The 22,016-nt window shown below is 50.2% G+C and overlaps 1 protein-coding gene across 1 annotated transcript; it reads right to left on the bottom strand.

Moving 5' to 3' along the window:
- Nucleotides 1-414: 414 nt before the first annotated feature.
- DPP3 (dipeptidyl peptidase 3) lies at nucleotides 415-21,693 on the bottom strand. The gene is made up of 18 exons (XM_016208360.2): nucleotides 21,642-21,693; nucleotides 20,214-20,491; nucleotides 13,422-13,511; nucleotides 12,722-12,859; nucleotides 12,063-12,137; nucleotides 11,469-11,562; nucleotides 9,692-9,822; nucleotides 9,452-9,582; nucleotides 9,318-9,376; nucleotides 7,686-7,880; nucleotides 7,395-7,507; nucleotides 6,975-7,067; nucleotides 6,251-6,313; nucleotides 6,029-6,153; nucleotides 5,799-5,919; nucleotides 4,546-4,725; nucleotides 1,618-1,780; nucleotides 415-964 (listed from the first exon to the last, which is right to left on the bottom strand). Exons 1-18 carry the CDS (start codon nucleotides 21,691-21,693, stop codon nucleotides 792-794), a joined length of 2,274 nt encoding a protein of 757 aa, XP_016063846.2. The 3' UTR covers nucleotides 415-791.
- Nucleotides 21,694-22,016: the final 323 nt, after the last annotated feature.

Below are 22,016 nucleotides of genomic sequence, written 5' to 3'. Positions count from 1 at the left end.
CCTGTAGTCTCTGGGTCAGCGGCAGGGCGCTTTGGCTTCAAGCCTGGAGAGGAGCCCTTCCAGTGTTCATGAGCCTCAAAAGTAAGGGACCAGGTCCAGGCTCAGAAAAACCAACCACAAGGCTCAAGAGATTAAATCCTAGGATTCTGACGGAAGCCGACGGTTTCCCGTTTTTAGGTTCCCGGGATATTTCAGAATGCAAGAAATGCCGCAAAGGAGGGCTGCCAAAAATGTGCTGTGTTCGTTTTCGTAACTGTGTGCGTACCCTCAGAGGTGATGCCAATGTCCTGTGGCGGATGGAAGCCTGAAGACGACCCTCCCGCCCCCTCCCCAGCCCTTGATCTCATTACCTGCTAGGAACAGAACAGAAGTGAACCAAAGACAAGGAGAAATTGCTGAACCGCAAAGATGGTGTTTGTTTCTAATATTTATTTTTCTGGTTATAAAAGTAATACATGAAGAGCACTGGGCAGGGAGAGGTTTTGAGTCCTGCAGGCTCTAGACAGGTCACTTCTCAGAACTTCCATTTCCTCTTCTGGGAAGCAGGATAAGGCACCCTGCCTTGCCCACTCCACAGAGGGCAGCACAGATCAAATGAGATAACACAGGGAAAAAGTACTTGGTAAAGTGGAAAGTGCTGACAAATGGAAGGGGTTAGTGTCACCACCCTCAGCTGAGGTAGCACCAAGGCCCGAGCTCCTGCCCCTCCCTAGCCCCTAATGCACACACGAAAATGGGGCCACTGCAGCCTTGGTTTGATGGAGTGGGGGGAGGGGCTGTACAAATCTGCTTCAAGCCTGGCCAGATGGGGTCTCACTGGGATCCTTCCAGAACCGGGCATCAGCTGTGGCCAGCTGAATGAGAACCTTCTCCAACTCGGGCCCATCCTCTGGGAAGCGCTCGGAGAAGGATCGGATGAGACCAGCAGCAGAGGCCTCATACTCAAGAAGCTGCACTTCTGAGCCTGGGGAGGAGATGGAGAGAAAACAGCAGCAAGGAAAGGTCTTAATAGGGAAGCAGAATTATCATCACCATCACCATTATCAGAGCTGCTAGTTCTTCCTGAGCTCTTACCATGTGCCAAAAACTGTTTCCCATGTTTTAGGTTTATTATCTAATTTCATCCTCACAATAACCCTATGAGGAAGGAAACATTAGAGGGGGAATATTTAATGAATTTCTGCATTCATTAATTCATTCATTTAATAAAAGATTTATACCAGGTGCTATCCTAGGTGAAACAGACACAGTCCTTGGCCTCCAGGAGCTTACAGTCTGGCAATTGCTTCACCTCTGTCCGCTGTGGGACCTTGGGCAAGTTTCTCAACCTCTAAGCCTCAGTTTCCTCATCCGTAAAATAGGGGTGAGCACAGTGCCTCTTCTCTCAAGAAGCTATAGTGATTAAATACAATAATGCCATCTTACAACCAGCACGGCTGTGTACAGTGGTAGTGATGGTGGTGATGGTACAGGCCAAGGTTTGGCCTGAGGTTCGGCATGGGGAGAGAGGTAGAAGTCACCCCAGGTAGCCTTCCCTGCACCCCTGGTTGGTTGTGGGCCTCTGTGCTGGAGTACGGCTGCACGGCCCCCACCAAAGAGGGCTCAGCAGTCCGTTACCTTCGAGGCGAGTGTTGGGCTGAACGATGAGCTTCCGAGATTCCTTGCGGAGCAGCACGGTGTCCCTGAGGGTGAGGAAGCACTCGGGGGGTGCATCAGTGACCGCAGCGTACCCCTCATACAGGGCCCGGCCGCCGGCCACGTCCCCTGTGGACTTCAGCACCTGCGGGACGGCAGAAGGAGTCAGTGCCTGGGTGGCGCCCACCTGCGTCCGCGGTGCTCCTCCGGGGCCACAGCCGATGGCAAAACGCAGACCAACTGCTTAGCACAGAGTAAATGCTCATTAAAATGTCTAGCGCATATTTATAAAGAACTAGACACCCACACAACCGCCGCCCAGCTTAAGTTAGTCCAACTGCCCTTCTGAGACCGCACCCTGCGGCCTGCGGCCTCCGGGCTGAGGAAACAGCCCTCAATTCTGTGCTTTTATTCCCGTTTCCCCTCAACCATATAGTATGTAAATTTTGCCGTGTTCTGTGATTTGCTTTATCTGCTGGAGCTATGTCTTAGATTCACCTGCGTTCATGCACGCAGCCCTAGTTCATACCACTGTACAGTATTCCACTTAAAACACACACCAGCCCAGCCGGTGTGGCTCAGCGGGTGAGTGTCAACCTATGACCCAAAAGATCACAGTCTGATTCCCGGTCAGGGCACATGCCCCGGTTGCAGGCTGGATCCCCAGCCGGGGGTGTGCAGGAGGCAGCCGATCAATCATCATCATTGATGTTTCTCTCTCTCTCTCCCTCTCCCTCTCTCTGAAATCAACAAAAATATATTAAAAACAAAACACACACACACCAGTGAACCTCTTCTACTGCTGATGGGTAGCCTGTGCTTTCAGTGCTGCTGGGATATCCTTGTATGACAAACTGCCCAGGAGACTCGATCTGGAGGCCGGTGACAGCACAACCTTACAGGCAATGCCCAGGATGTCCTCCGAAATCGCACTGGCTCCCGGTCGGGGAAGCAGGAGGCAGTCATTGCTCCGCATGCCGGGCTGCTGCGGGCAGTTTTCATTTCTGCCAAGTGGGCGGGCATAAATCTCATGTGGTTTAACTTGTGCTTCCCTGATTACTAACGAGCTCTAACATCTTCCCATAAATTGGTGGCTTCTCGCTTTCCTCTTCTGTTCATGAGCTTTGCTTACTTTTCTGTTGCATTGTCTTTTCCTTTTCACTTTTAAAAAGTCCTTTATGTATTTAGGCACTAGCCTTTGTTCACATAAATGTGATAAATACCCTTTCCTATATGGTAACTTGTACTGAACAGAAGTTATTTCTGATGGAGTTAAAGGGATCAGTCTTTTCCTTGATGGCTTTGCTTCTCCTGTTTGGAGAAACTCACCTCCACCCTGAGGTCAGTTTAAATCTTTCCCTTTCATATGTAAGCCTTTACCCTCTGGGGCAGATTTTGTGTGTGGTGTAAGGAAGAAATCCAACTAGTCTCCATAAGGATAACCTGTTGTCTCGGCACCACTTACTGAGCGGTCCCTCCTTTCCCGTCCTCTGCAATGCCACCTCTGTCATAAGCCAAACAGTCGATGCCTGGTTTTTGGTTCTGTTCCACTGGTCATCTTGTCCATTCCTGCCCCAGTGCAACCCTGAACCCAGTAACCTTGGAAAAATTTTGATACCTAGGAGAACAAGTCTCCCAGCCTGTTCTGCTTCAGCAGTGTCTCGGCTCTTACTCAGTCCTCTATGCTTCCACCTGACTTCTAAAATCAGCTTGTTAAGTTCCATGAAAACCCTCTTGGGACTCGATCCAACCTTGCTGAACCCATGAATTTCAACAACCTGCCTGCAGATTCTTTTGGCTCGTCTATGCAGACGGTCCTACCACTGCAGAAACATGAGTTTTGTTTCTTCCTTTGTGAGGCCTAAACTTTTCATTTACTTTCCTTTTTTCCTTCCGAAAGCTAGGACCTTCAGTACATTTAATCAGAAGTGGAAATAGGGAACATTTTTTTTCTGTTTCCTTATTTTAAAGGGAAGTTTTAGTGTTTCACCAGATGCCATTTATTGTTTTTTTTATTTTGGGAGTGGGGGCATTATCAGTTACAAAAATTCTTCTCACCTTTGAGCTTTCTACAAGTTTTTATCATAAATGCATATAAATTAATTTCAAGAGCTTTTTATAAATCTATTGAGATGATGATCATGGTTTTCCCCCTTTAATTTATTAATATGGTGATTTTCATAAATACAGTATATTTTCTAATGTTAAATAAACCTTGCATTTCTAGGATAAACCCATTGGACAGATGAGAAAAGCGGAGCCCAGAGAGGAGAAGTATGTTGCCCCAGTTACAGGCTGGTGAGTACTGGCACCAGAACCCCAAAAGGCCTCCCAACTTCCTGAAAGGAGAGCAGGGCTGTGTTGACTGTTGTCCTTTCCTCCTGCACTCACCAAGCTCTAGGCCTCCTTCTGTCCCTCAACCCAAGCTCATTCTAGTCCTAAGACCATCCTTTGTGCTTTTAGCTTCTGCTCTCAGAGTTCTTGGCACTGAAATGCCACCTCCTCCAAGAAGCCTTCCCTGATCACCCAGGCTAAGGTGGCTCTGCAATCTCACTCGCTAGCACATCTCACTCTGCAACCTCAATTTCCCCTCCAGTCTCACTCGCTGTCACATCACCCAGTTTTATTGCCCTGACAGCTCTTGTCATGACCTGAAATTATCTTGTTCACGTCTGTCGTCTGCCACCCCTCACTACAATATAAGAAACTGCTCACAGCGTATTCTCAGTGCCTGGCACATGGTAGGTAACTCTCAGTGTACAGACTTGCAGAGCGAATGAATGAAAAAATCCATAAATCAATCAAGAGGCTATGAGGCAGTGCTAGAGGGTAGGGAAATAGAGTGAGGGGACTCCAAGGTGAGGGGACTCCAAGGCAAGAGGCCTCCACTTACCTGGAGCCTCTGCTTACCTGGAGCCTCCGTAGGAACCGTTCCAGGGCAGGCTTGCCCACCGACCGGATCTTGTTGCGGTCAAGGCGGACCCGGGCATCCGGCCGTCCATCTGAGCCTGTGGTGGGGGTGACGGTAACAAGTCCCTCGCCAGCCTCCAGCAAGACCCTCAGGATCACAAACCGGGCCTGCATGTGGGCCTGCAGGGGCCAGGGAGAAAGGAGTTATTTGCAGCCCCCAGACAAGATGTATTAAATGTTTGCTCTGAGGCCTGATATATAGCACATGCTCATTAACTGTCAGTTCCTCTTCCTCTTTTAGTCTCTTCTTTTCTGCCTACCCCTCTTCCCTCACACGCCCCCTCCTTCCTCTGCTCATAAGGGAGCGCAGGCTTCCCTGGAGGACAGGGAGACCATTTCCAGGCAGGACCTGTGCACCCTTCTGCCACCTGTATGCCCTCTGCTGCCCCAAACTCTGCCCTCATGACAGCAGTTATCCCCAAGTAACCTCACCACGCGGACCCCAGGCACTTTCTCCTCCACAGTTTTGTTTGCATTCAACAGACAACCAAGAGGGCATCATTATTCCCAGTTTACAGATGACAAAACAGAGGCCCAGAGAGGCAAAGTGACTTGCTCAGGGTCACACAGCTGCTAAGGGAGAGCAAGGACTCACTCAGATCCAAGTTTCCTGACTCTAAAATGTGAGTTCTTTTGATGATGTAACATTGCCTCCTTAAAGCATGCTTGCCTGACTTTTAAAACATTTCTACTGCTTACCCTGTTCCCAAAGGGCATCTCAAAACCGAGCAGTCTCGCCTGACAGCTCTGGAGGCAGACGCTTGGATCTGAATCCTGGCTCTGCTACTTACCAGCAAGTAACTTAATCTCTTTGTGCCTCAATCTCCTCATCTCTAAAATGAGAGCAATAATAGTACCTACCTCCCGGGGTTGGTACTGGGAACAAATGAGTTAATTCATGGAAAGTGCTCAGAACTGTGTGTGGCACGGAGTCAGTCCTATGAGTCATCTATTAGGAGTCATAATAAAGCATCTCATTTGATCTGCCCTCAAAGGTGGGCAGGGAGATTATTACTCCTGTTTCACAGACAGACACTGAGGCTCACAATAGTGGTGTGACTTGTCCCCATACGTGGTGGAGTCTGAGATTAAACCCAGTCCATGTGCCTCGTAGGTCGTCCCATCCCTGTACCCAGAATCCTGATCCTGGCCCTCTCTTCAGGCTCCCTCCCGAGGGCTCCCCGGGGCCCCACCTGTCTCCAGTTGGAGGCCTCGGGGGTGTAGAACTCCAGAGCGAGCAGCCCGGCCCGAACCATGTTGAGCCAGTTCACGTAGATCACATCTTCCGCGTCGGCCCCCTCGAAGCCAAAGATCCTGGGGGAAGAGGGTGGAGGCAGGGGGGTCAGAGGCTGCCTGGGCCCTACCCTCCCTGCGGCCCCCCCTCTGCCCAAAGAGGAGGCCACCCCACGCCTGCCACTCATACTCCAGCACTTGGGGGTGGAGGCAGAGGTAGAGGCCCACGCTCTCGGCCCGGCACTCTTCATAGCTGGAGGCAATGGTGCTGAACTTGCTGTCCCAGGTCTCCCCGCTCCGGTACCAGCTCTGAATCTGGGAGGCGAGGCCCAGGAGGCAGGTTTAGGGGCGGCCGCCACCCCACCTGTGCCCACCCTCCCTGCACCCTGGGCTCCGCTGAGGCCACCCTCACCTGCTCCCCCGTCTCTGGGTTGACCACTGTCTTCTGGTCAAAGTTGAATGCTCCCTTCTCATCCTGCAGAAGGGCCATTGACACGGGTGTGTGAGGAAGAGGTGCCCAGCCCAGAGCCCACACTCTCCCAAGTCCTCACCCCGCACCCTCCAGTCATCTCTTCTCTGCAGCTCTGTGCTGGGCGCACATAACGGGCATTACTCAGCTTGGGAGAAAGCCTATCCTGTCTTTTTTATATCCCCTGAGTGGGTGTCGCAGGGGCTGTAGCCACTCCTGCCAGCTGGCAGGAAGAGACCACTCTGGGGAGCAGCAGCTCCCTACAACGCCTGAAAATGTACAAGCTCTAGGGACTGAGTACAAAGACAGACAGTACTACAGCCTCAGGGCCACAAGCATCAGTGACTGTCCCCTGCCAGCCTCTTTGTCCCCAGGGCTGCCTGAGTCCCACCCTCAGGGCCGGCTTCCTTGGCATGAGCCCAGCAATCCAACTGTGGGGGAGATTCTGCGGTGGGGGGACCTCAGCTGGACTGTCTCATTCAATCCTTGGAGCTGCCGGGACATCTTGGGGGAGGAGGAGACAGGGACTGCTTAAGGGGCCATATTTGTCACCTGACCCAAAGCCCCTGAAGGCAAAGACTGGAGCAGCTTCACCCCTGAGCAGGGCTGATGGTGGGGAAGGGGAGCTGTGGGCCTGCGCCTGGGGGCTCACCTGCCGCATCCTTACCTGCACGAAGAGCTTGCCGCTGCCGTGGCCCAGCAGCTCGTGCAGACCCACCTGCACATCAAAGGAGGGCCCTTTCCAGCGTATGTAGAGGTCCTGCAAGACAATCAGAGCCCCATACTGTCCCCTGTGCCACCACAGCCACACAGCCTGACAAGTCGAGGGCCCATCAGGATACAGGTTTAATAGAGGCCTACGACACCCCAGGCTCCATACCGGGCACCGCAACAGCCCGGCAGGAATGGACTGCCTCCCCTTTTTGACAGGTGAGGAAACAGGCTCCGAAGTCACACTGTCATGTGGCCAAGAAGCAGCAGAGCCAGGACGGAAGCCGGGCTCTCCCCACCTGCGCTGGGTGGTCTGCCCTCCTGGAGGCCAGGCCAGGCACAGCCCCGTCCCTGTCCCTGGGCTGCCGGTGCCCACCTTGTCTTCCTCCTCCAGGAAGGTGAGCTTCTCCCGCTGGGTGGTGTAGGCCACGGCCAGCACGTTCCCCAGTGACACATTCTTAAAGCCTTCTGTCTGCCTCAAGTCATCATCTGGAGAAGGGGCGAAGGTCCAGGGTCACACACAAGGAATCCAGACAAGAGCAACAGGCTGGGATGGTGAGTAGAGCAAGGCAATTTGGAGGGGGAGGGGGCGACTGTGAATGGAGGCTCCAGGGGGTTTGGGGGATACTGTCATGGCTCGAGTGGCCTGAGGCCGGAGGAAGCTCACAGTTGGGGATGTTGATGCCAGCAGGAATGCCGGAGCCAGCAAAGGTGAGAACATCCAGGGAGGTGAAGTCTGGGGTGAGGAACTTGTCCTTCTCGAAGGCTGGGGGCCAGGGCAGCTCCTTCAGCAGCTGCTCCGCACTCGCCACCAGCCGCTCGAACTTGGCACTCATGGCCTTGTTCACCATGGCCACGAAGCCTGCGGGGGAGAGGGGGCTGTGGGCTGGCAGGGTTTGGGAGGGGTCCTCACCCTACTCAACCCCTCTACACTCCAGGCTTCATGCAATGAGTGCACGCCCACTGCGTGCAGGGACCCTGTGCTGGCCACCGGGGAGAGCGGTGACCCAGGGCTAGGTCCTGCCTTCATGAAGGTCACTGCCCGGGGTGGTTGGAATTGGAGAGAAGGGCTTCAGTGGGTAACATCTAAGATGGGTCTTAAAGGGAGTATGTGGGGGGGGGTGGAGAGGCCGGATTCCCAGTGGAAGGGACTGCAGGACAAACACAGGCGCTCTTCTTTGCGGGGAGCTGTGCGCTGTCCTGCTGGTGAGAGCACCTGGCTTGTGTTGGCCTCACAGAAAACGTGTTCTGTGGGTGTAATTCTGGAAACACTGCTGAGTCAGAAGCTCTAACTACATAAATCAACAGGACCAGTCCCAGCCCTTCTGTTCAGCAGCCTCTCATCAACTGTGACCTGCGGTGACCTCTGGAGGGGAGTGACAGGGGAGTGACACAGGCAAGGGTAGTAAAGGAGGAATTTCACATTTCAGCTTGAGGCTGCTGAGGAGGCCCAAGGGTCTCAGCCCTCAGAGCAGCCCTGGTGAATCAGGCCCCGGGCAGGAAAGCTGCAGCTGTGCACACCTGTCCTCCCTCAGGCCCTTGGCCCGCCAGCTCCCTTACACCTCTTCGCGGGCCTGGATCTATGGGCTCAGATCCAAGGCCCCCGTTGGCTACTGGGGCTTTCCTCTCTCCTCCCACATTAATCTCTCTGGCTTCTGGCAGTTGGATGCTCCAGACTCTATGTCCAGGAGCTTGGCAGAGACAAGTCTAAATCCTCAGGCTGGATGCCCTGCCTTGCACAGGTGGGTACTGTGGGAGGGGTGGGCATGGGGGCGGAGGCAGCCTGCCACCTGCCCTGGGACGGCAGCAGCAGAGTCAAGTTCACAGTTATGCTCCAACCGCCCAGCGCTTTTATGTGCCTGGCATTGTGCTGAGCAGTATGCATATAACATCTCACTGCCCCCGTCCCCTGACACCAGAAGGGAGTGACTGATGCCCAGACATGGGGTTAATTGGCCCGAGGTCACATAGCCGGTGCGTAGCAAAGCCAGGCTTGGAACAGACAGAGCCTGTGTCTGGCCCAGACACCAGAGGCGGCACCAAGGTGGCTCAGAGCCAAGGCACCTGGGTTCAGCCACCCACCCACTGTGCCTCAGTTCCCACATCTGTAAAGTGAGTTTAGAATTCCTCACAGGATAATGGTGTCTAATGAGCTAATATAGGTAAGTGCCCTGTACACGGCACATCATCCATGTTGGCAGTTGTCACTGTTATTATTACTGCCAAGGGGAAAGGGGAGACCCCTCAGAGGACACAGGGAAAGGGTTTCCAATCTGACCTCCCGCCTCCCAGAAGTTACCTTCAAACTCTCCACGGGAACCGAAGGGGTCTCGGTAGCTCTCAATGAACCCGATGTAACTGGGGGAGAGAAGGACAGAGATGGAGGAGGGGTGGGCAGGAAGGGTGAGGCTGGGTGAAGGCTGGGCCCCTCACCTCTCCACAATGGGGCCTTTGTCCTGGATCCAGAAGCGGGAGCCTCTCTTGTGGGCTTCAATGGAGCCCTGGGTGAAGCTTTCTATGTACTGGGCCAGCATCTGCTCCTGGTGGCTGTTGGCTGCATACGTCTGGGGGTGAGCAGGGGTTGGTCAGCCTCAGGCCACCCACCCACCCCCTATCCCCCTTTGCTGCCCAGGGGTCTGGAGCCCACACACCTCAACCCCCAGTCAGCCCTACCTTGGCTTTCTCCAGGTGCTCCACCACCTTCTGGAGGATGGGTGCATAGTCCCCCCGGGTCACCTGGAAATGGCTCCCCTGGAATTCGTGGCTCTTCAACTTGGAAGTCATTTCAGAGTCTAGAGCAGACTCTGAGGGGAAAAAGGGGGATCGCTCAGGGAAAAGGCGAGTGTAAGACACCCCAGCAGGCTTCTAACCATGACATGTTTACTCTAAGCTCTTCCATGGCTGCCCATTGCCTACAGAAATTAGTATAAACTTTCATCTTAAAAAGTAAACATATTATGTAACATGAAACGTTTTAAGTGTTTTACATGTGGCAACTTCACAGCAATTCTGGGGGAGGAGGAAAATTATTATCTCCATTTTACAGATGGAGAATCGAAGGCATCAAGAAGTTAATTAAATTTTCTAAGGTCACACAAGCAGCAAATGGCAAGCAGGATTCAAACCCAATGTGTCAGATTGTATTTTCAAAAGACAGCCATACCCTAGATGTAATGACAATGGTCCTTATAGGGAGACAAGAAGATAAATGGGAAGTAGGTGTGGTAAGAGAAGAAAGAAGTTGGAGAGACTGAGGAAACACCATGAGCCAAAGAATGCAGGCAGCCTCTAGATGCCGAAAGAGACTAGGAAACAGAGCCGCCCCTCCCAACCCCCAAGGCTCTAGAAGGAACTGGAGTCTTATTTTAGACTTTGGCCCTTGACCACAGGGATTGGTTCACAGATAAATATGGGACCCAAAATAGAGAAATTAGAGCCACTCCTGGACCTTATTAAGAAAATTCCGAGGGAAAAGGAACCTCCTTCTGCTGGAATGGCCAGGATTGTGGCCAGCAGTGATAGGGGAGGCGCACGTGATAGAAATAGAATCGCTGTTGTTTAATAGCTACTCACTATAAAGAGATTTTTTTTTACAGACCCTGGGAAACTGGAGGATGCGTTGCAAAAGGAAGAACAGGCCCTGGAGATAAGGCAGCTAGAGCCTAGATCAAGGACGGGACCTGTCTGAAGGGAGACAGTGTTGGTGCTAATCTTTGCAGCGTTTGGAGGCTAATCTTTGCAAGGACACTGAAAGGCGGCAGACCCTGGGAACTCACTAACCAGATTTTCCCCCACCCACTAATCCTATATAAGAGCTTATTTGAAATGAAATGTCAGAGCAGACTTTTCTGGGTGTTACACTTGCCATTCTCCTAGATTGCCAGCTACCTGATAAATAAAATGCACCATAAAGATTCAACCTCGCCTTGCCGGTGTGGCTCAGCGGTTGAGCATTCCCGATGAGGGCACATGGCGGCTCGATCCCCAGTGTGGGGGGCATGCAGGAGGCAGCCAATCAATGACTCTCATCATTGATGTTTCTAGATCTCTCCCTTTCCCTTCCTCTCTTCGAAATCAATAAAGATATATATTTTTTAAAATGATTCAACCTCGTCTCTACTTTTTGACTCTGGTTGCAGCGGGCAGCTCAGGCCCTTTTGTGTCCAGTATCAGCAGAACTGTGGGAGAGCAGCCTGCTGTGGATGCAGCCAGACAGCCCAGTCAAGAGATGGAGACATTTTCTGAGACGACTGTGTGTCTGACGCCTTCATACTCTGAGCTTCTTAATTACCCAAGTCTGTAAAGTCCCCTTTTGGTTTAGGCAAATTTGAAATAGGTTTCTTCACTTGTAACCAAAGAGTTCTGATCAACAAAGCCCTTAAAGGTAGATTTGGGCTTTATCCTGAGGGTACCTTGAGAGATATTTAGGAAACAGAGTCAAGGAGCTCACCTGTGCCAAGCACAGAAGCCAGCCGCACCTCATAGCAGGGCTTCCCATCCTGGTCGACCTCCTTGAACAGCCGTGTGTTGTAGGCACTGAGGTTCTGGAAAAGACCAGCGCAGGGGTTTGGGGGACAGTAAGTTTAGATAGGGCTGTGGGGGAGGGGGAGGAAGAGTGCTAGGACCTCTTCAGACCTGCCCGAGTCAGCTGGGAGGGGAGAGAGCCAGGGCAGACTCTCCTGCTCTGTTCAGTGCACTGAGCACTAACTTTTACTAAGTACTGACTTGACTGCCAGTCGAGGTTACTGCATAACCTCAGCTAACTCAGGGCTGCACAAGGCAGGCCCCATTTCGCGGACAAAAAAACTGGTCACACAGCTGCTGAGCGGCTGAGCTGGGAGGTGAACCCCACACGTGACTCCCCTGAGGCTGTCATATGGCTCTTCAGCCTGGGGTGGAGTGGGGGGCATTTTCATTGCAGCCAGGCTGACTCTTAGACAAGGACCCTCAAGTCTTCTCTACCTCGAGGACCCAAACTGAGACCCAGCAGGAAGTGCCAGTGGCAAGGGGGCCCCATCAAACCACTGCCCTAAGTTCCCCAAACCTGTGAGTCCAGAAAGTCTTGGGCCAATTTGGCATCTTCCATGGTACAATTCCCAGAGAAATAGGTGGTGATGCCCTGTGGGGAAGGGGGCAGATGGAAAGGAGTTGCTGAGGTCCGGGGCTGCCGGGGCTGCTGGTCAATCTCTTCCCAGCGCACCCTCTCCAGCTCCAGGCTTCCTGCCTCTCCTCTCAGCAGCCTCCACCCTGCCCCCCTCCATTCCTTTCCAGGGGAAAAAACTGTAACACAAACAACAGAGGAATCAGAGGCCCATCTCCAGCCTCCTGCGGCTCCGCTCCAGCCTCTCAGGCAGACCCAACCCTAAGGCTGGTCATGTCGTTCACCTCATACAGCTCTCAAGCAGCCTCCAGAGGTGGGAAGCCTGAGCCCCCCTCCTTTCCTTCCCTCCGCAACTCCCTCTAGCTCTCAGCTCTTTCCTCCTTCCCTCCTGCACACAGCTTCCCAGGATGTCAGAAAGCTTTCCATCCAACCTGCTTCCCATTTTATAGATGGCAAAACTGAGGCCTGCAGTGGCGAGCGGCTTTGCCTCAATAGCGTAAGGTAGAGTCCACTGACTGCCTGCCCATCAGGCCCCTTCTCTCCACACCACCAGGTGGCCTCAAAGGAAGCCCTCCACTCTCATGCTTGGTTGGGAGCCTTACCTCCTTCCCCAGCCCAAGGTGTCGAAGCCTCGGCTCCAGAGAGAACATGAGCTCCCCGCAGGTCTGCCAGAGGCCCCTGACTTCTTCTGGGTGCTGCTCTGCGGCCTTGCTCCCCAGGATCACGCGTTCCAGCTTCTCCTGCAGGGGAAGGAGTCCACTGGCCTGGCTACACTGCCCAAACCTGCCTCTGGAGCCTCATCGTCTGCCCCAAGCTCTTATCCCACAATCTAAGACCTTCCAGCGACTGATAGGCCAGCAGCGTTGGCACTGCCTGAGAAATATCGAACCTCGGGCCCTACCCCAGGCTTTTTGATCAGAAGCTGCATTTCTACAAGATTGCCAGGCAGTCCATGTGCACAGTGAAGGCCGGGAGCCCTGATGTAACAGCTGCCCGGGCTCTAGGTGGGCCGGAGCTCCAGTCCCAGGGACTCCCCATGCCCAGGCTTCTCTACTGTCCCGTGATGACCAACAGGCTCAATTTCTGCAAGTACCTAACAGTTTCTAGAGCACTTTCACATCCCCCCCCTTGCCTGCTTCTTGGGTCAGCACAGCCAGGAGGAGGCTGCAGCACCCAGCAAGGCTGGGTGGCTGACCCGAGTTCACACAGCGTGGCAGTGACAGAGTCAAGGCTCCACTCAGGGCCCCACTCCCACCCTGCCAGCCATGAAATCCCCACCTCCCCAGCCCTCCCTCAGCTCACCTTGGGCAGGTTGGGAACAAACTTGGTGTCGCCGAAGGACTTGTAGTTGCCCATGTTGGAGTAGACCCCTGCGGCATAGACCAGGAACGCCTGCGGGGAGGTGGGCATCAGACACCCAGAGGCACAGCCTCCAGCCCCAGGGAGGTTCCCTCCTGAGATGTTAACATCCAGATGAACCAGTATGGGTGAGGCTGGGAAATCTGGGGGCAGGATCCAGATCCTGAGACTCCCCCATCTAGCCCCAATGTGTTTTCACAGAGCAATCCACACACCCACTGTCCCGCCAAACTGGTCTCAGCATCATCCACCTTCGTTTCCACTCGCCCAGAATCCTCTCGGCCACCTTTAAGGCCCAGTTCGATCACCACCTCCTTATGCAGAAAGCCTGCTGTCCTCTGCCCCCAGCCTGGCAGTCAGCTGGCACCGGAAGCATCAAATGTCAGGGCTGGAGGGGTACTGGCCATCTACTTTATGGCTTTTGCTGCCCCCAAAAGCTAGTCTCTTTTTCCCCCCTGGCAACAAAACCTCACATCTGCCTTTGGGGGGGAGGATCTCCCTTCCCCCACTGCAGGGGTGGGAATCCGCTCTAGCTGGTAAGAGCCCTGCCAGCCCAGGTAATTTCCCAGGTGCAAAGAGCCTGTTCCATACTAGGGATCACTGAGCCTGGAGTCCCTGGAGCTCCCCTGCTGGGGTCAGGAAAGAATGCAAAGCTGAGAGATGAAGATGGTATCGCAGTGGTATCACTGAGCCCCTGAATCTAGCCATGCCTGAAGCCTCCCCTAGCTCTGGACTTTTCAATTATGTGAGCCAATAATTCTCTCTTTTAAAAAATAGACTTTATTTTTTTTTAGAGCAGTTTTAGTTTCACAGAAAAATTAAATAGCAGGTACAGGATTTCCCAGGTATTCCCATGCCCCCCACGTGCAGTCTGGCCCTTTATCAACATCCCCTGCTAGAGGGGTGCATTTGTTACAACTGCTGAGCCTGCACTGACCCATCATTATCCCCCAAAGACCACAGCTAAGATTAGGGTCACTCTGGGTGCGCATTCTCTGGGTTTGGGCAGGTGCATGACATATATCCATTACATATGATAGGTACATCACCCTGTATCACAGAGTAGTTTCACTGCCCTAAAAATCCTCTGTGCCTCCCCCTCCCTCCCCCCAATGCCTGGAGATCACTGATCCTTTTACTCTCCCCATAGTTTTGCCTTTTCCAGAACAGCAGACAGTGGGAATCGGACAGTGCGTAGCCTTTTCAGATTGGCCCCTTCCGTTTCATAATATGAATTTAGCTTGCTCCGTATCTTTTCTCGGCTTGACAGCTCATTTCTTTGTAGCAGTGACTAACATTCCATTGTCCGGACAGACCACAGGTGATCGACTGGGCTCCTGGAGGGCATGTCAGTTGCTTCTGAGTTTTGGCAATTATGAATGAAGCTGCCAAAACATCCACGTGCAGGTTTTTGCGTGGACATAAGTTTTCATATCCTTTCAGGTTTTCACCTTGGTAAATACCAAGGAGCACGATTGCTGGATTGTATGTTAAGAGTGTTTAGCTTTGCGAGAAGCTGCCAAACTCTCTTCCACAGTGGCTGTACCACCAGCAATGAATGAGAGTCCCTGCTGTTCCACATCCTTGCTAACATTTGGTGTTGTCAATGTTTTGGATTTTGGCCAATCTAATGGGTGTGTAGAGAGGTATCTCATTTCTTTTATTTGCATGTCCCTAATGACATATGACATGAAGCATCTTTCCATAGGCTTATTTGCCATCTGTGTATCTTCTTTGGTGAAGTATCTGTTAGGGAGTTTCGCTCACTTTTTAATTAGGTTGCTTGCTAGTTTTTTTTGGTATATTTTGGATAACAGTGCTTTATCAAAAAATCTTTTGAAAATATTTTTCCCGCCCTAGCCAGTTTGGCTCAGTGGTTAGAGCATCGGCCTGCGGACTGAAGGATCCAGGGTTCGATTCTGGCCAAGAGCACAGAATCTGGGTTGCAGTCTCAATCCTGGCCACAGTCCAGGGGTCCATGCGGGATGCAACCATGTGGGATGCAACCAATCAGTGTGTCTCTCTCACACTGATGTTTCTCTCTCTCCCTACCCCCTCCACTCTCTCTGGAAAGCAGTGGAAAAGGTATCCTCAGGTGAGGATTTAAAAAAGAAAAGAAAAAGAAAATATTTTTCCCAGTTTGTGGCTTGTCTTTTCATTCTCATGAAAGTGTCTTTCACAGAGCAGAAATGTTTAAATTTTAATGAAACCCACCTTATCAATTATTTCTTTCACAGATCACGCTTTGTGGTGTATCTAAAAAGTTATCTCCATACCTAAGGGCATAGATTTTGTCCATTGCTATCTTTTAGTTTCATAGTTTTGCATTTAACACCTAAACCTGTGATCCATTTTGATTTTGTGAATAATGTAAAATCTGTGTCTAGTTTCAGTTTTTTGCATGTTGATGTCCAGTTGCTCCCACATCATTGGGCTAAAAGACTATTTTTGCTCCACTGTATTGCATTTCTTCCTTTGTCAAAGATCAGTTGACTACATTTATGGGGGTCTATTTCTGGGCTCTGTATTCTATTCCATTGATCTGTTTGGATATTCTTTTGCCCATACCACAATGTCTTGATTACTGTAGCTTTATAATAAGTCTTAAAGTCAAGTGGTGCCAATCCTCCAACTTTGTTTTCCTTCACTACTGTAGTTGGCTCTTCTGGGTCTTTTGCCTCCATATAAACATTAGTGTTTCAATTTGTTAATACCGCAAAATAACTTGCTGGCATTTTTATTGGATTTGCTATAAATCAAGTAGGGAAGAAATAACATATTGACAATATTGAGCCTTCCTATCCATGAACATGGAACACCTCCCCATTTATTTAGTTCTTCGATATGTTTCATTACTTTTGTCATTTTTCTCATATAGGTCTTAAACACATTTCATTGAACTTATAACTAAGTATTCTCCTTTTTTTGTACTGTAGATGGTATTGCTTTTAATTTGAAATCCTTGTTCATTGCTGGTCTATAAGAAGGCAATTTACTTTATGGCCCGCAATGTGGTCTATCTTGGTGAATGTCCCATGTGAGCTTGAGAAGAATGTGTACTCTGATGTTGGATGAAGTAGTCTATAGATGTCGTACATATTCAGTTGATTTGATGGAATTGCTGAATTCAAATATGTCCTTCCTGGTTTTCTGCCTGCTGCATCTGTCTATTTCTGATAGAGGGGTGTTAAAATCTCTAACTATAATAGTGGATTTATCTATTTCTCCTTGCAGTTCTGTCAGCTTTTGCCTCACATATTTTGATGCTCTGTTGTTAGACACATACAACATGTTGAAGACTATTATGTCTTCCTGGAGAACTGACCTTTTTATCACTTGTAATGCACCTCTTTATCCCTGATAACTTTCCAGACTCTTAAGTTTGGTCTTTCCAAAATTAATATAGCTACCTATTTTCTTTTGATTAGCGTTAGTATGGGATATATTTCTCCACCCCTTTTAATCTGTATGTGTCTTTATATTTAAAGTGGGTCTCCTGTAGTCAACATACAGTTGGGTCTTATTTTTTTGATCCACTCTGACGTCTTTAATTGATACACTTAAGCCAGTGACATTCAAAGCGATTACTAGTAAAGTTGGATCAATACCTACCATGTCTGTTATTGCTTGTCCTAGTTCTTTGTTACTATTTTTCTCTTCAGTCTTTTTCTGCCTTTTGTGGTTCTTAACTGAACTTTTTATATGATTCTATTTTCTATCCTTTCTTAGCATACTAGTTTTATCTCTTTTTTTACTTTTTTTAATGGTTGCTCTAGAATTTGCAACATTTACAACTAACCCAAGTCTACTTTCAAATAACACTATACTGCTTCATGGGTAGTGGAAGTACCTTATCATAAAAAAATAATCCTAATTCCTGCTCCCCCCTCATGTCACTGCTGTCATCTATCTCACTTATACATAGCATATCTACATTTTACTTATATCCATATACACATATATAATTGAACACACTTTTGCCATTACTTTAAACAAGCTGCTATCTCTTAGATCAATTAAGAATCAGAAAAAGAAGCTTTTGTTTTACTTTCACTTATTCCCTCTCCAATGCTCTTCCTACATCTGCCATGTAGATAGGCATTTCTGACCTCTATCATTTCCTTCTCTCTAAAGAACTTTTAACACTTCCTGTAAAGCAAGTTTACTGGCAATACATTTCTCAGTCATTATTGTCTCAGATTTTTCTTCTGTTCCTTTCTCCCTTCCCCTTCTGGTATTCCCATTACATATACATTACACCTCTTACAGTTGTCCCACAGTTCTCAGATATCCTATTCTGGTTTCCCACCCCCATCTTTTTTCTCTTTGCTTTTCAGTTTTGGAGGTTTCTATTGAGATATCCCCAAACTCAGAGATTCCTGCCTCAGCTGAGTCCAGTCTCTTAATAAACCCCTCAAAGGCATTCTTCATTTCTATTACAGTGTCTTTGACCTCTAGCATTTTGGGGTTTTTTCTTAGAATTCCTACCTCTCTGTTTACATTGACCATCTTCCTTTCATGTTGCCTACTTTATCCATTAGAGCCCTTAACATACCGATCATAGTTGTTTTAATTCCTAGTCCAACATCCCAGCCATATTTGAGTCTGGTTCTGATGTTTGCTCTGTCCTTTGCCTCTGGACTGAGAATTTTGCGTGTGTTTCTCAGTCCCATGTCCCTGCCTCCCCTTTAGGTGGGATAGGATGGTTAGAGCAGGCTGGAGTTGGTTATTTCCCTTCCCCCAGGTCAGTTATGTTCTGATTAAACCCTAGCATAATGTTCTGGTTAAACAGTTTCTCCTGAGGGTAGACCACGTTAAGAACAGAATTTTTAGCACATTTCAAAAATGGTTCCTTCTCGCCTCCTCCTGCCAGTGGCACGAGGGGCTTTACCTCTGAAATTCATAGTGAGAACAAAATCAAGTTCCTGGAGGTAACATCCCCAAAGTGTGGGGGCCCCCTTATAACTGGGTCCCTCTGGGTTTTTTAAAACTCAAGAGTCATCTACACTGCGTGTATAGCAAGTCGTCAATTATAGCTCGGGTTTTTCTACCCCAGCACTGGTTCCAGTGGAGGTTTCTGCTCATGAACTTTTGCTCTGAGAAGTTGTAATTCTCTGTACCTGCCTGTCTCTCTCCAATTTGGGGGACAACAGTTTGCCATGTGACCTCATTCTCTTAATGATCTAAGAAGAGCTGTTCATTTTCAGTTTGTCCAGCTTTTTATTTGTCATTAAAAGAGACTGGCAACTTCTAAGTTCCTTACATGTGGGGCCAGAAACTAGAAATTATGATTCCCTTTTTCATTTAAGCTAGTTTGAGGTGGGCTTCTGCTTCTTACAAAGGAATCCCACTGAAAATAGTAATACTTGGGTAGCGCTTTTCCACTTATAAGCACTTCCCCAGCTTTTAGCTCTTTTGATGAGTAAATGAAGGCCTAGAGGTGGGATGTGATTATGAAAAGTTCAAAAAAGATGGAAAAAACAGCCTGGGCCTCAGCTTAGAGATAAGCAATCCAATCCCTTTATTTTACATATCGAAAGACAAGCCACAGTCTCATACATTCTCGGTGAAGCTTTTTTAGAAGATGATCTGGCAGCACCAATCAATGGTAAGTGTACAGAGCCTTTGCCCCAGCAATTCTACTTTCAGAAATAGATCCTACTCACACATGTGCACAGATATGTTCATTGTGGTACTGTTTGTAGGAACCGGGACAATTAAATGTCCAGCAATAAAGAAAAAATCATATTGACTATGGTGTGCACTGCTGCGGAATGCTGCACAGCCAATAAGAAAGAATGAGGTGGATTTCTATGCACCCCACGAAAGTTTTCCAAGACATGGTGGTCAGTGGAAAAAGCAGGGATCAGAACATGGAGAAAATTATCTCATTTATGTAAAAGAGAAAATAAGGAACTGACACATGTGTGTGTGGAAGTACGTAATAGAGAGTATTGAAAAGGCTGGATACCCTGCCGTCCTCAGTGGTGACCTCTGGGAAAGGCACTGATAATGAATGATCTTTGTGTTTTGCTTATTGTCTTTCTGTATTGTTGTAATACATTAAGGATGCAGGTGTGGCTCAGTGGGTTAGAGCATGGTCCTGTGCAATGGAAGGTCACGGGTTCAATTTCTGGTCAGGGCACATACCTGGATTGCAGATTCGATCTCAGCCCTGGTCCAGGCGTGTGGGAGGCAACCAATCAATGTTTCTCTCTCACATTGATGTCTCTCTCTCTCTCTCTTCCTCCCTCCCTTCCTTCCACTCCCTCTGAAATCAATGGGAAAAAATATCCTCAGGTAAGGATTAAAAAAAATGCATTTATGTATTACTTGGCCAATAGACCCACAAACAAACAAAAACCAGGGACAGGAAGAATATTCTGCCCAGGGACACAAAACACAATAAAGGGAGACCTGGTCCAGACACGGATGTGATTCCTAACCTGGACTCATTCTTCTACCATCGGAGTCTCCTGCTGTTTCCTTTAGTCACAGCCCTTTTATAATCACAGCAGCCACACTTTATCTTGAAGTCGGGTCACCACAACTCCAAGAGGTATAAACTACCCTCATGCATATTTGTAGATGAGAAGACTGAGGCTCCAGGAGGAAAGTTCCAGTATTTGTAATTTTGGGTCTTAATCCAAAGAGAAAGACCTTTGTATTTCTGCTTCCTGATTCCTCCCACCCACAAACCATTTAAAAAATGCAAGTTGGCCTGAAAGAACTGACCTGATACTCCTCCTCAGAAAGGCCCTCAGCCAGGGCATGCTGGCGTAGCTGGTCAGGATCCTGGGCACGGAAGAGGCGGCTGAGCAGGGCATAGATGTACGGGGCCTCGGGGGAAGTCTGCAGCAGCACAGCCAGGCCTCCATACCAGGCGGCGCGTGACAGGTGGTGGGCATAGAGGCGCTCTGTGGGCGACAGCAGGCGGAAGGCCTCCCGGCAGTCCAGGCTAGACACGCCGATGTCATTGGGCAGGATGTACTGGGTGTCCGCCATGGGTCCTGCTGAGAACCATTACCATCATCACAGCCATCATTTACCCCACATCAACTGCACACCTGGCTCTGCACTCTCATGACTTCATTTAATCCTCCCAAAAGCCCATGAGGAAGGAAATGCCATTGTACCCATTCACCATGTAAACTAACTGAGGCTCAGGGAAGGTTAGGTGACTCACCCAAGGAGATTACATTGGTGGGCCATATTTGGCCAGTGGCTCCTCAACCTTAAATATTAAATCCAACTACCTAGTCTTACAGATGGGGAAACTGAGGCCCAGAGAGGTTAGGAGCTTTGCCTAATAACACAAGGCAAGGGTCAGATGCAGGGATCTGCATCTCTAGACTCCCAGCCCAGGTTCCTCTCTGGCTACCCCCTCTTTCTGACCTCCTAGCCTCCTCTTCAAAATTCTCCTGCATGTTCTTCAATTCCATTCACCGCTATGTTCACAAGGACAGAGTCCAAGGCTACCAGCTGGAAGACCCAGGTTCCAATCCTGGCTCAGCCCCAGGCTCCTAAAATCAAGTCAACTGTTTCATTTCTTTTCACTTTTCTGTGCCTCAGTTTCCACCTCTGTACAGTGGGGGTGATAACAACCCCAACCTCACCAGGTGGGTGTGCAAATTAGATAAGGTCACACCTGGTGGAATGTATCTACAACGGTTAATGATTTTCCTGGTGCTCTTTTCCTCTCTCAGTGTTCCCAGGATCTGTCCCACTCTCAGTCGGTCCAGCATGCTCCTGCTCTCTCCCTGTGCTCGGCCAGGGGAGCTGCAGAGCCACAGAAGTTCAGAGCTGAAAGAAAACTCACTTTACAGATGGGGAGGCTGAGGCTTGGGGAGACCAAGCAACTTACGAAGGTCTCAGAGCCCCTAGGGACCCAGGGCATTCTCCACACCTTCCTCCCTTACAGGTAAAGTGTCTCCAGCATCCCCCGCCACTCCCGATGCTCCGCCCCAAAAGCACAACCACCCGGGTTCCGAAAGGGGTGTTAACCCTTTGCTGCGAGATCTTTCTTCAGCCTCTGGGCCTCGATGACTTTAGAAGGGCTACTGGATGGGGGAAAGAAAGGGAATGATCTTGCACCCGGTCCAGATTCGCCCTGTCCCCCAAGGATGACACACGGTGACCCAAAACCCGGGCGCCGCGCCTCACCTGCAGCAGCTGCTCCGATCGCAAACTCACTTCCTGCTTCCGGCTCCCCCATTCATTGGGGCTCCGCGAACTCCGCCCCCACCAGCCAATTGTCTGGCCTCGGGATTCAGATGGGCGTCGGCTCCAGCCAATAGGAGCGCTGAGGCGAGTTCCGCCTGGCCGCGGGCTCCCCTCTTCGCGACTCCACGGGGTCGCGGGGGGATGGCCCTGCGGCCTTGGCCTTTGTCCGCCCGCAGCGCTCGCGCGGGGGCGGGGACCTGCGTGGCGGGCCTGGTACTGGAAGGGCGGCCTGACAAAGTCCCCCTAGCGCGGGCGGGGCGGCATGGGTGCCACTCGCGGGGCACCAGGGAGCCCCGCCCCCGCCCCACACGGACG

The sequence above is a fragment of the Miniopterus natalensis genome, chromosome 11, assembly GCF_054644295.1.
Source record: "Miniopterus natalensis isolate mMinNat1 chromosome 11, mMinNat1.hap1, whole genome shotgun sequence".
NCBI lineage: Eukaryota > Metazoa > Chordata > Mammalia > Chiroptera > Miniopteridae > Miniopterus > Miniopterus natalensis.
The sequence above is the reverse complement of the archived record's forward strand: the minus strand, read 5'-3'. Positions and strand labels throughout refer to the sequence as shown.

Coding starts and splice junctions, on each gene's coding strand:
- DPP3 (XM_016208360.2), bottom strand. CDS start 21,693: ATGGGGGAGCCGGAAGCAGGAAGTGAGTTTGCGATCGGAGCAGCTGCT. Junction 20,492..21,641: donor GATCGGAGCAGCTGCTGCAG/GTGAGGCGCGGC, acceptor AATGGTTCTCAG/CAGGACCCATGGCGGACACC. Junction 7,068..7,394: donor TCCTGGAGGAGGAAGACAAG/GTGGGCACCGGC, acceptor ATTGTCTTGCAG/GACCTCTACATACGCTGGAA.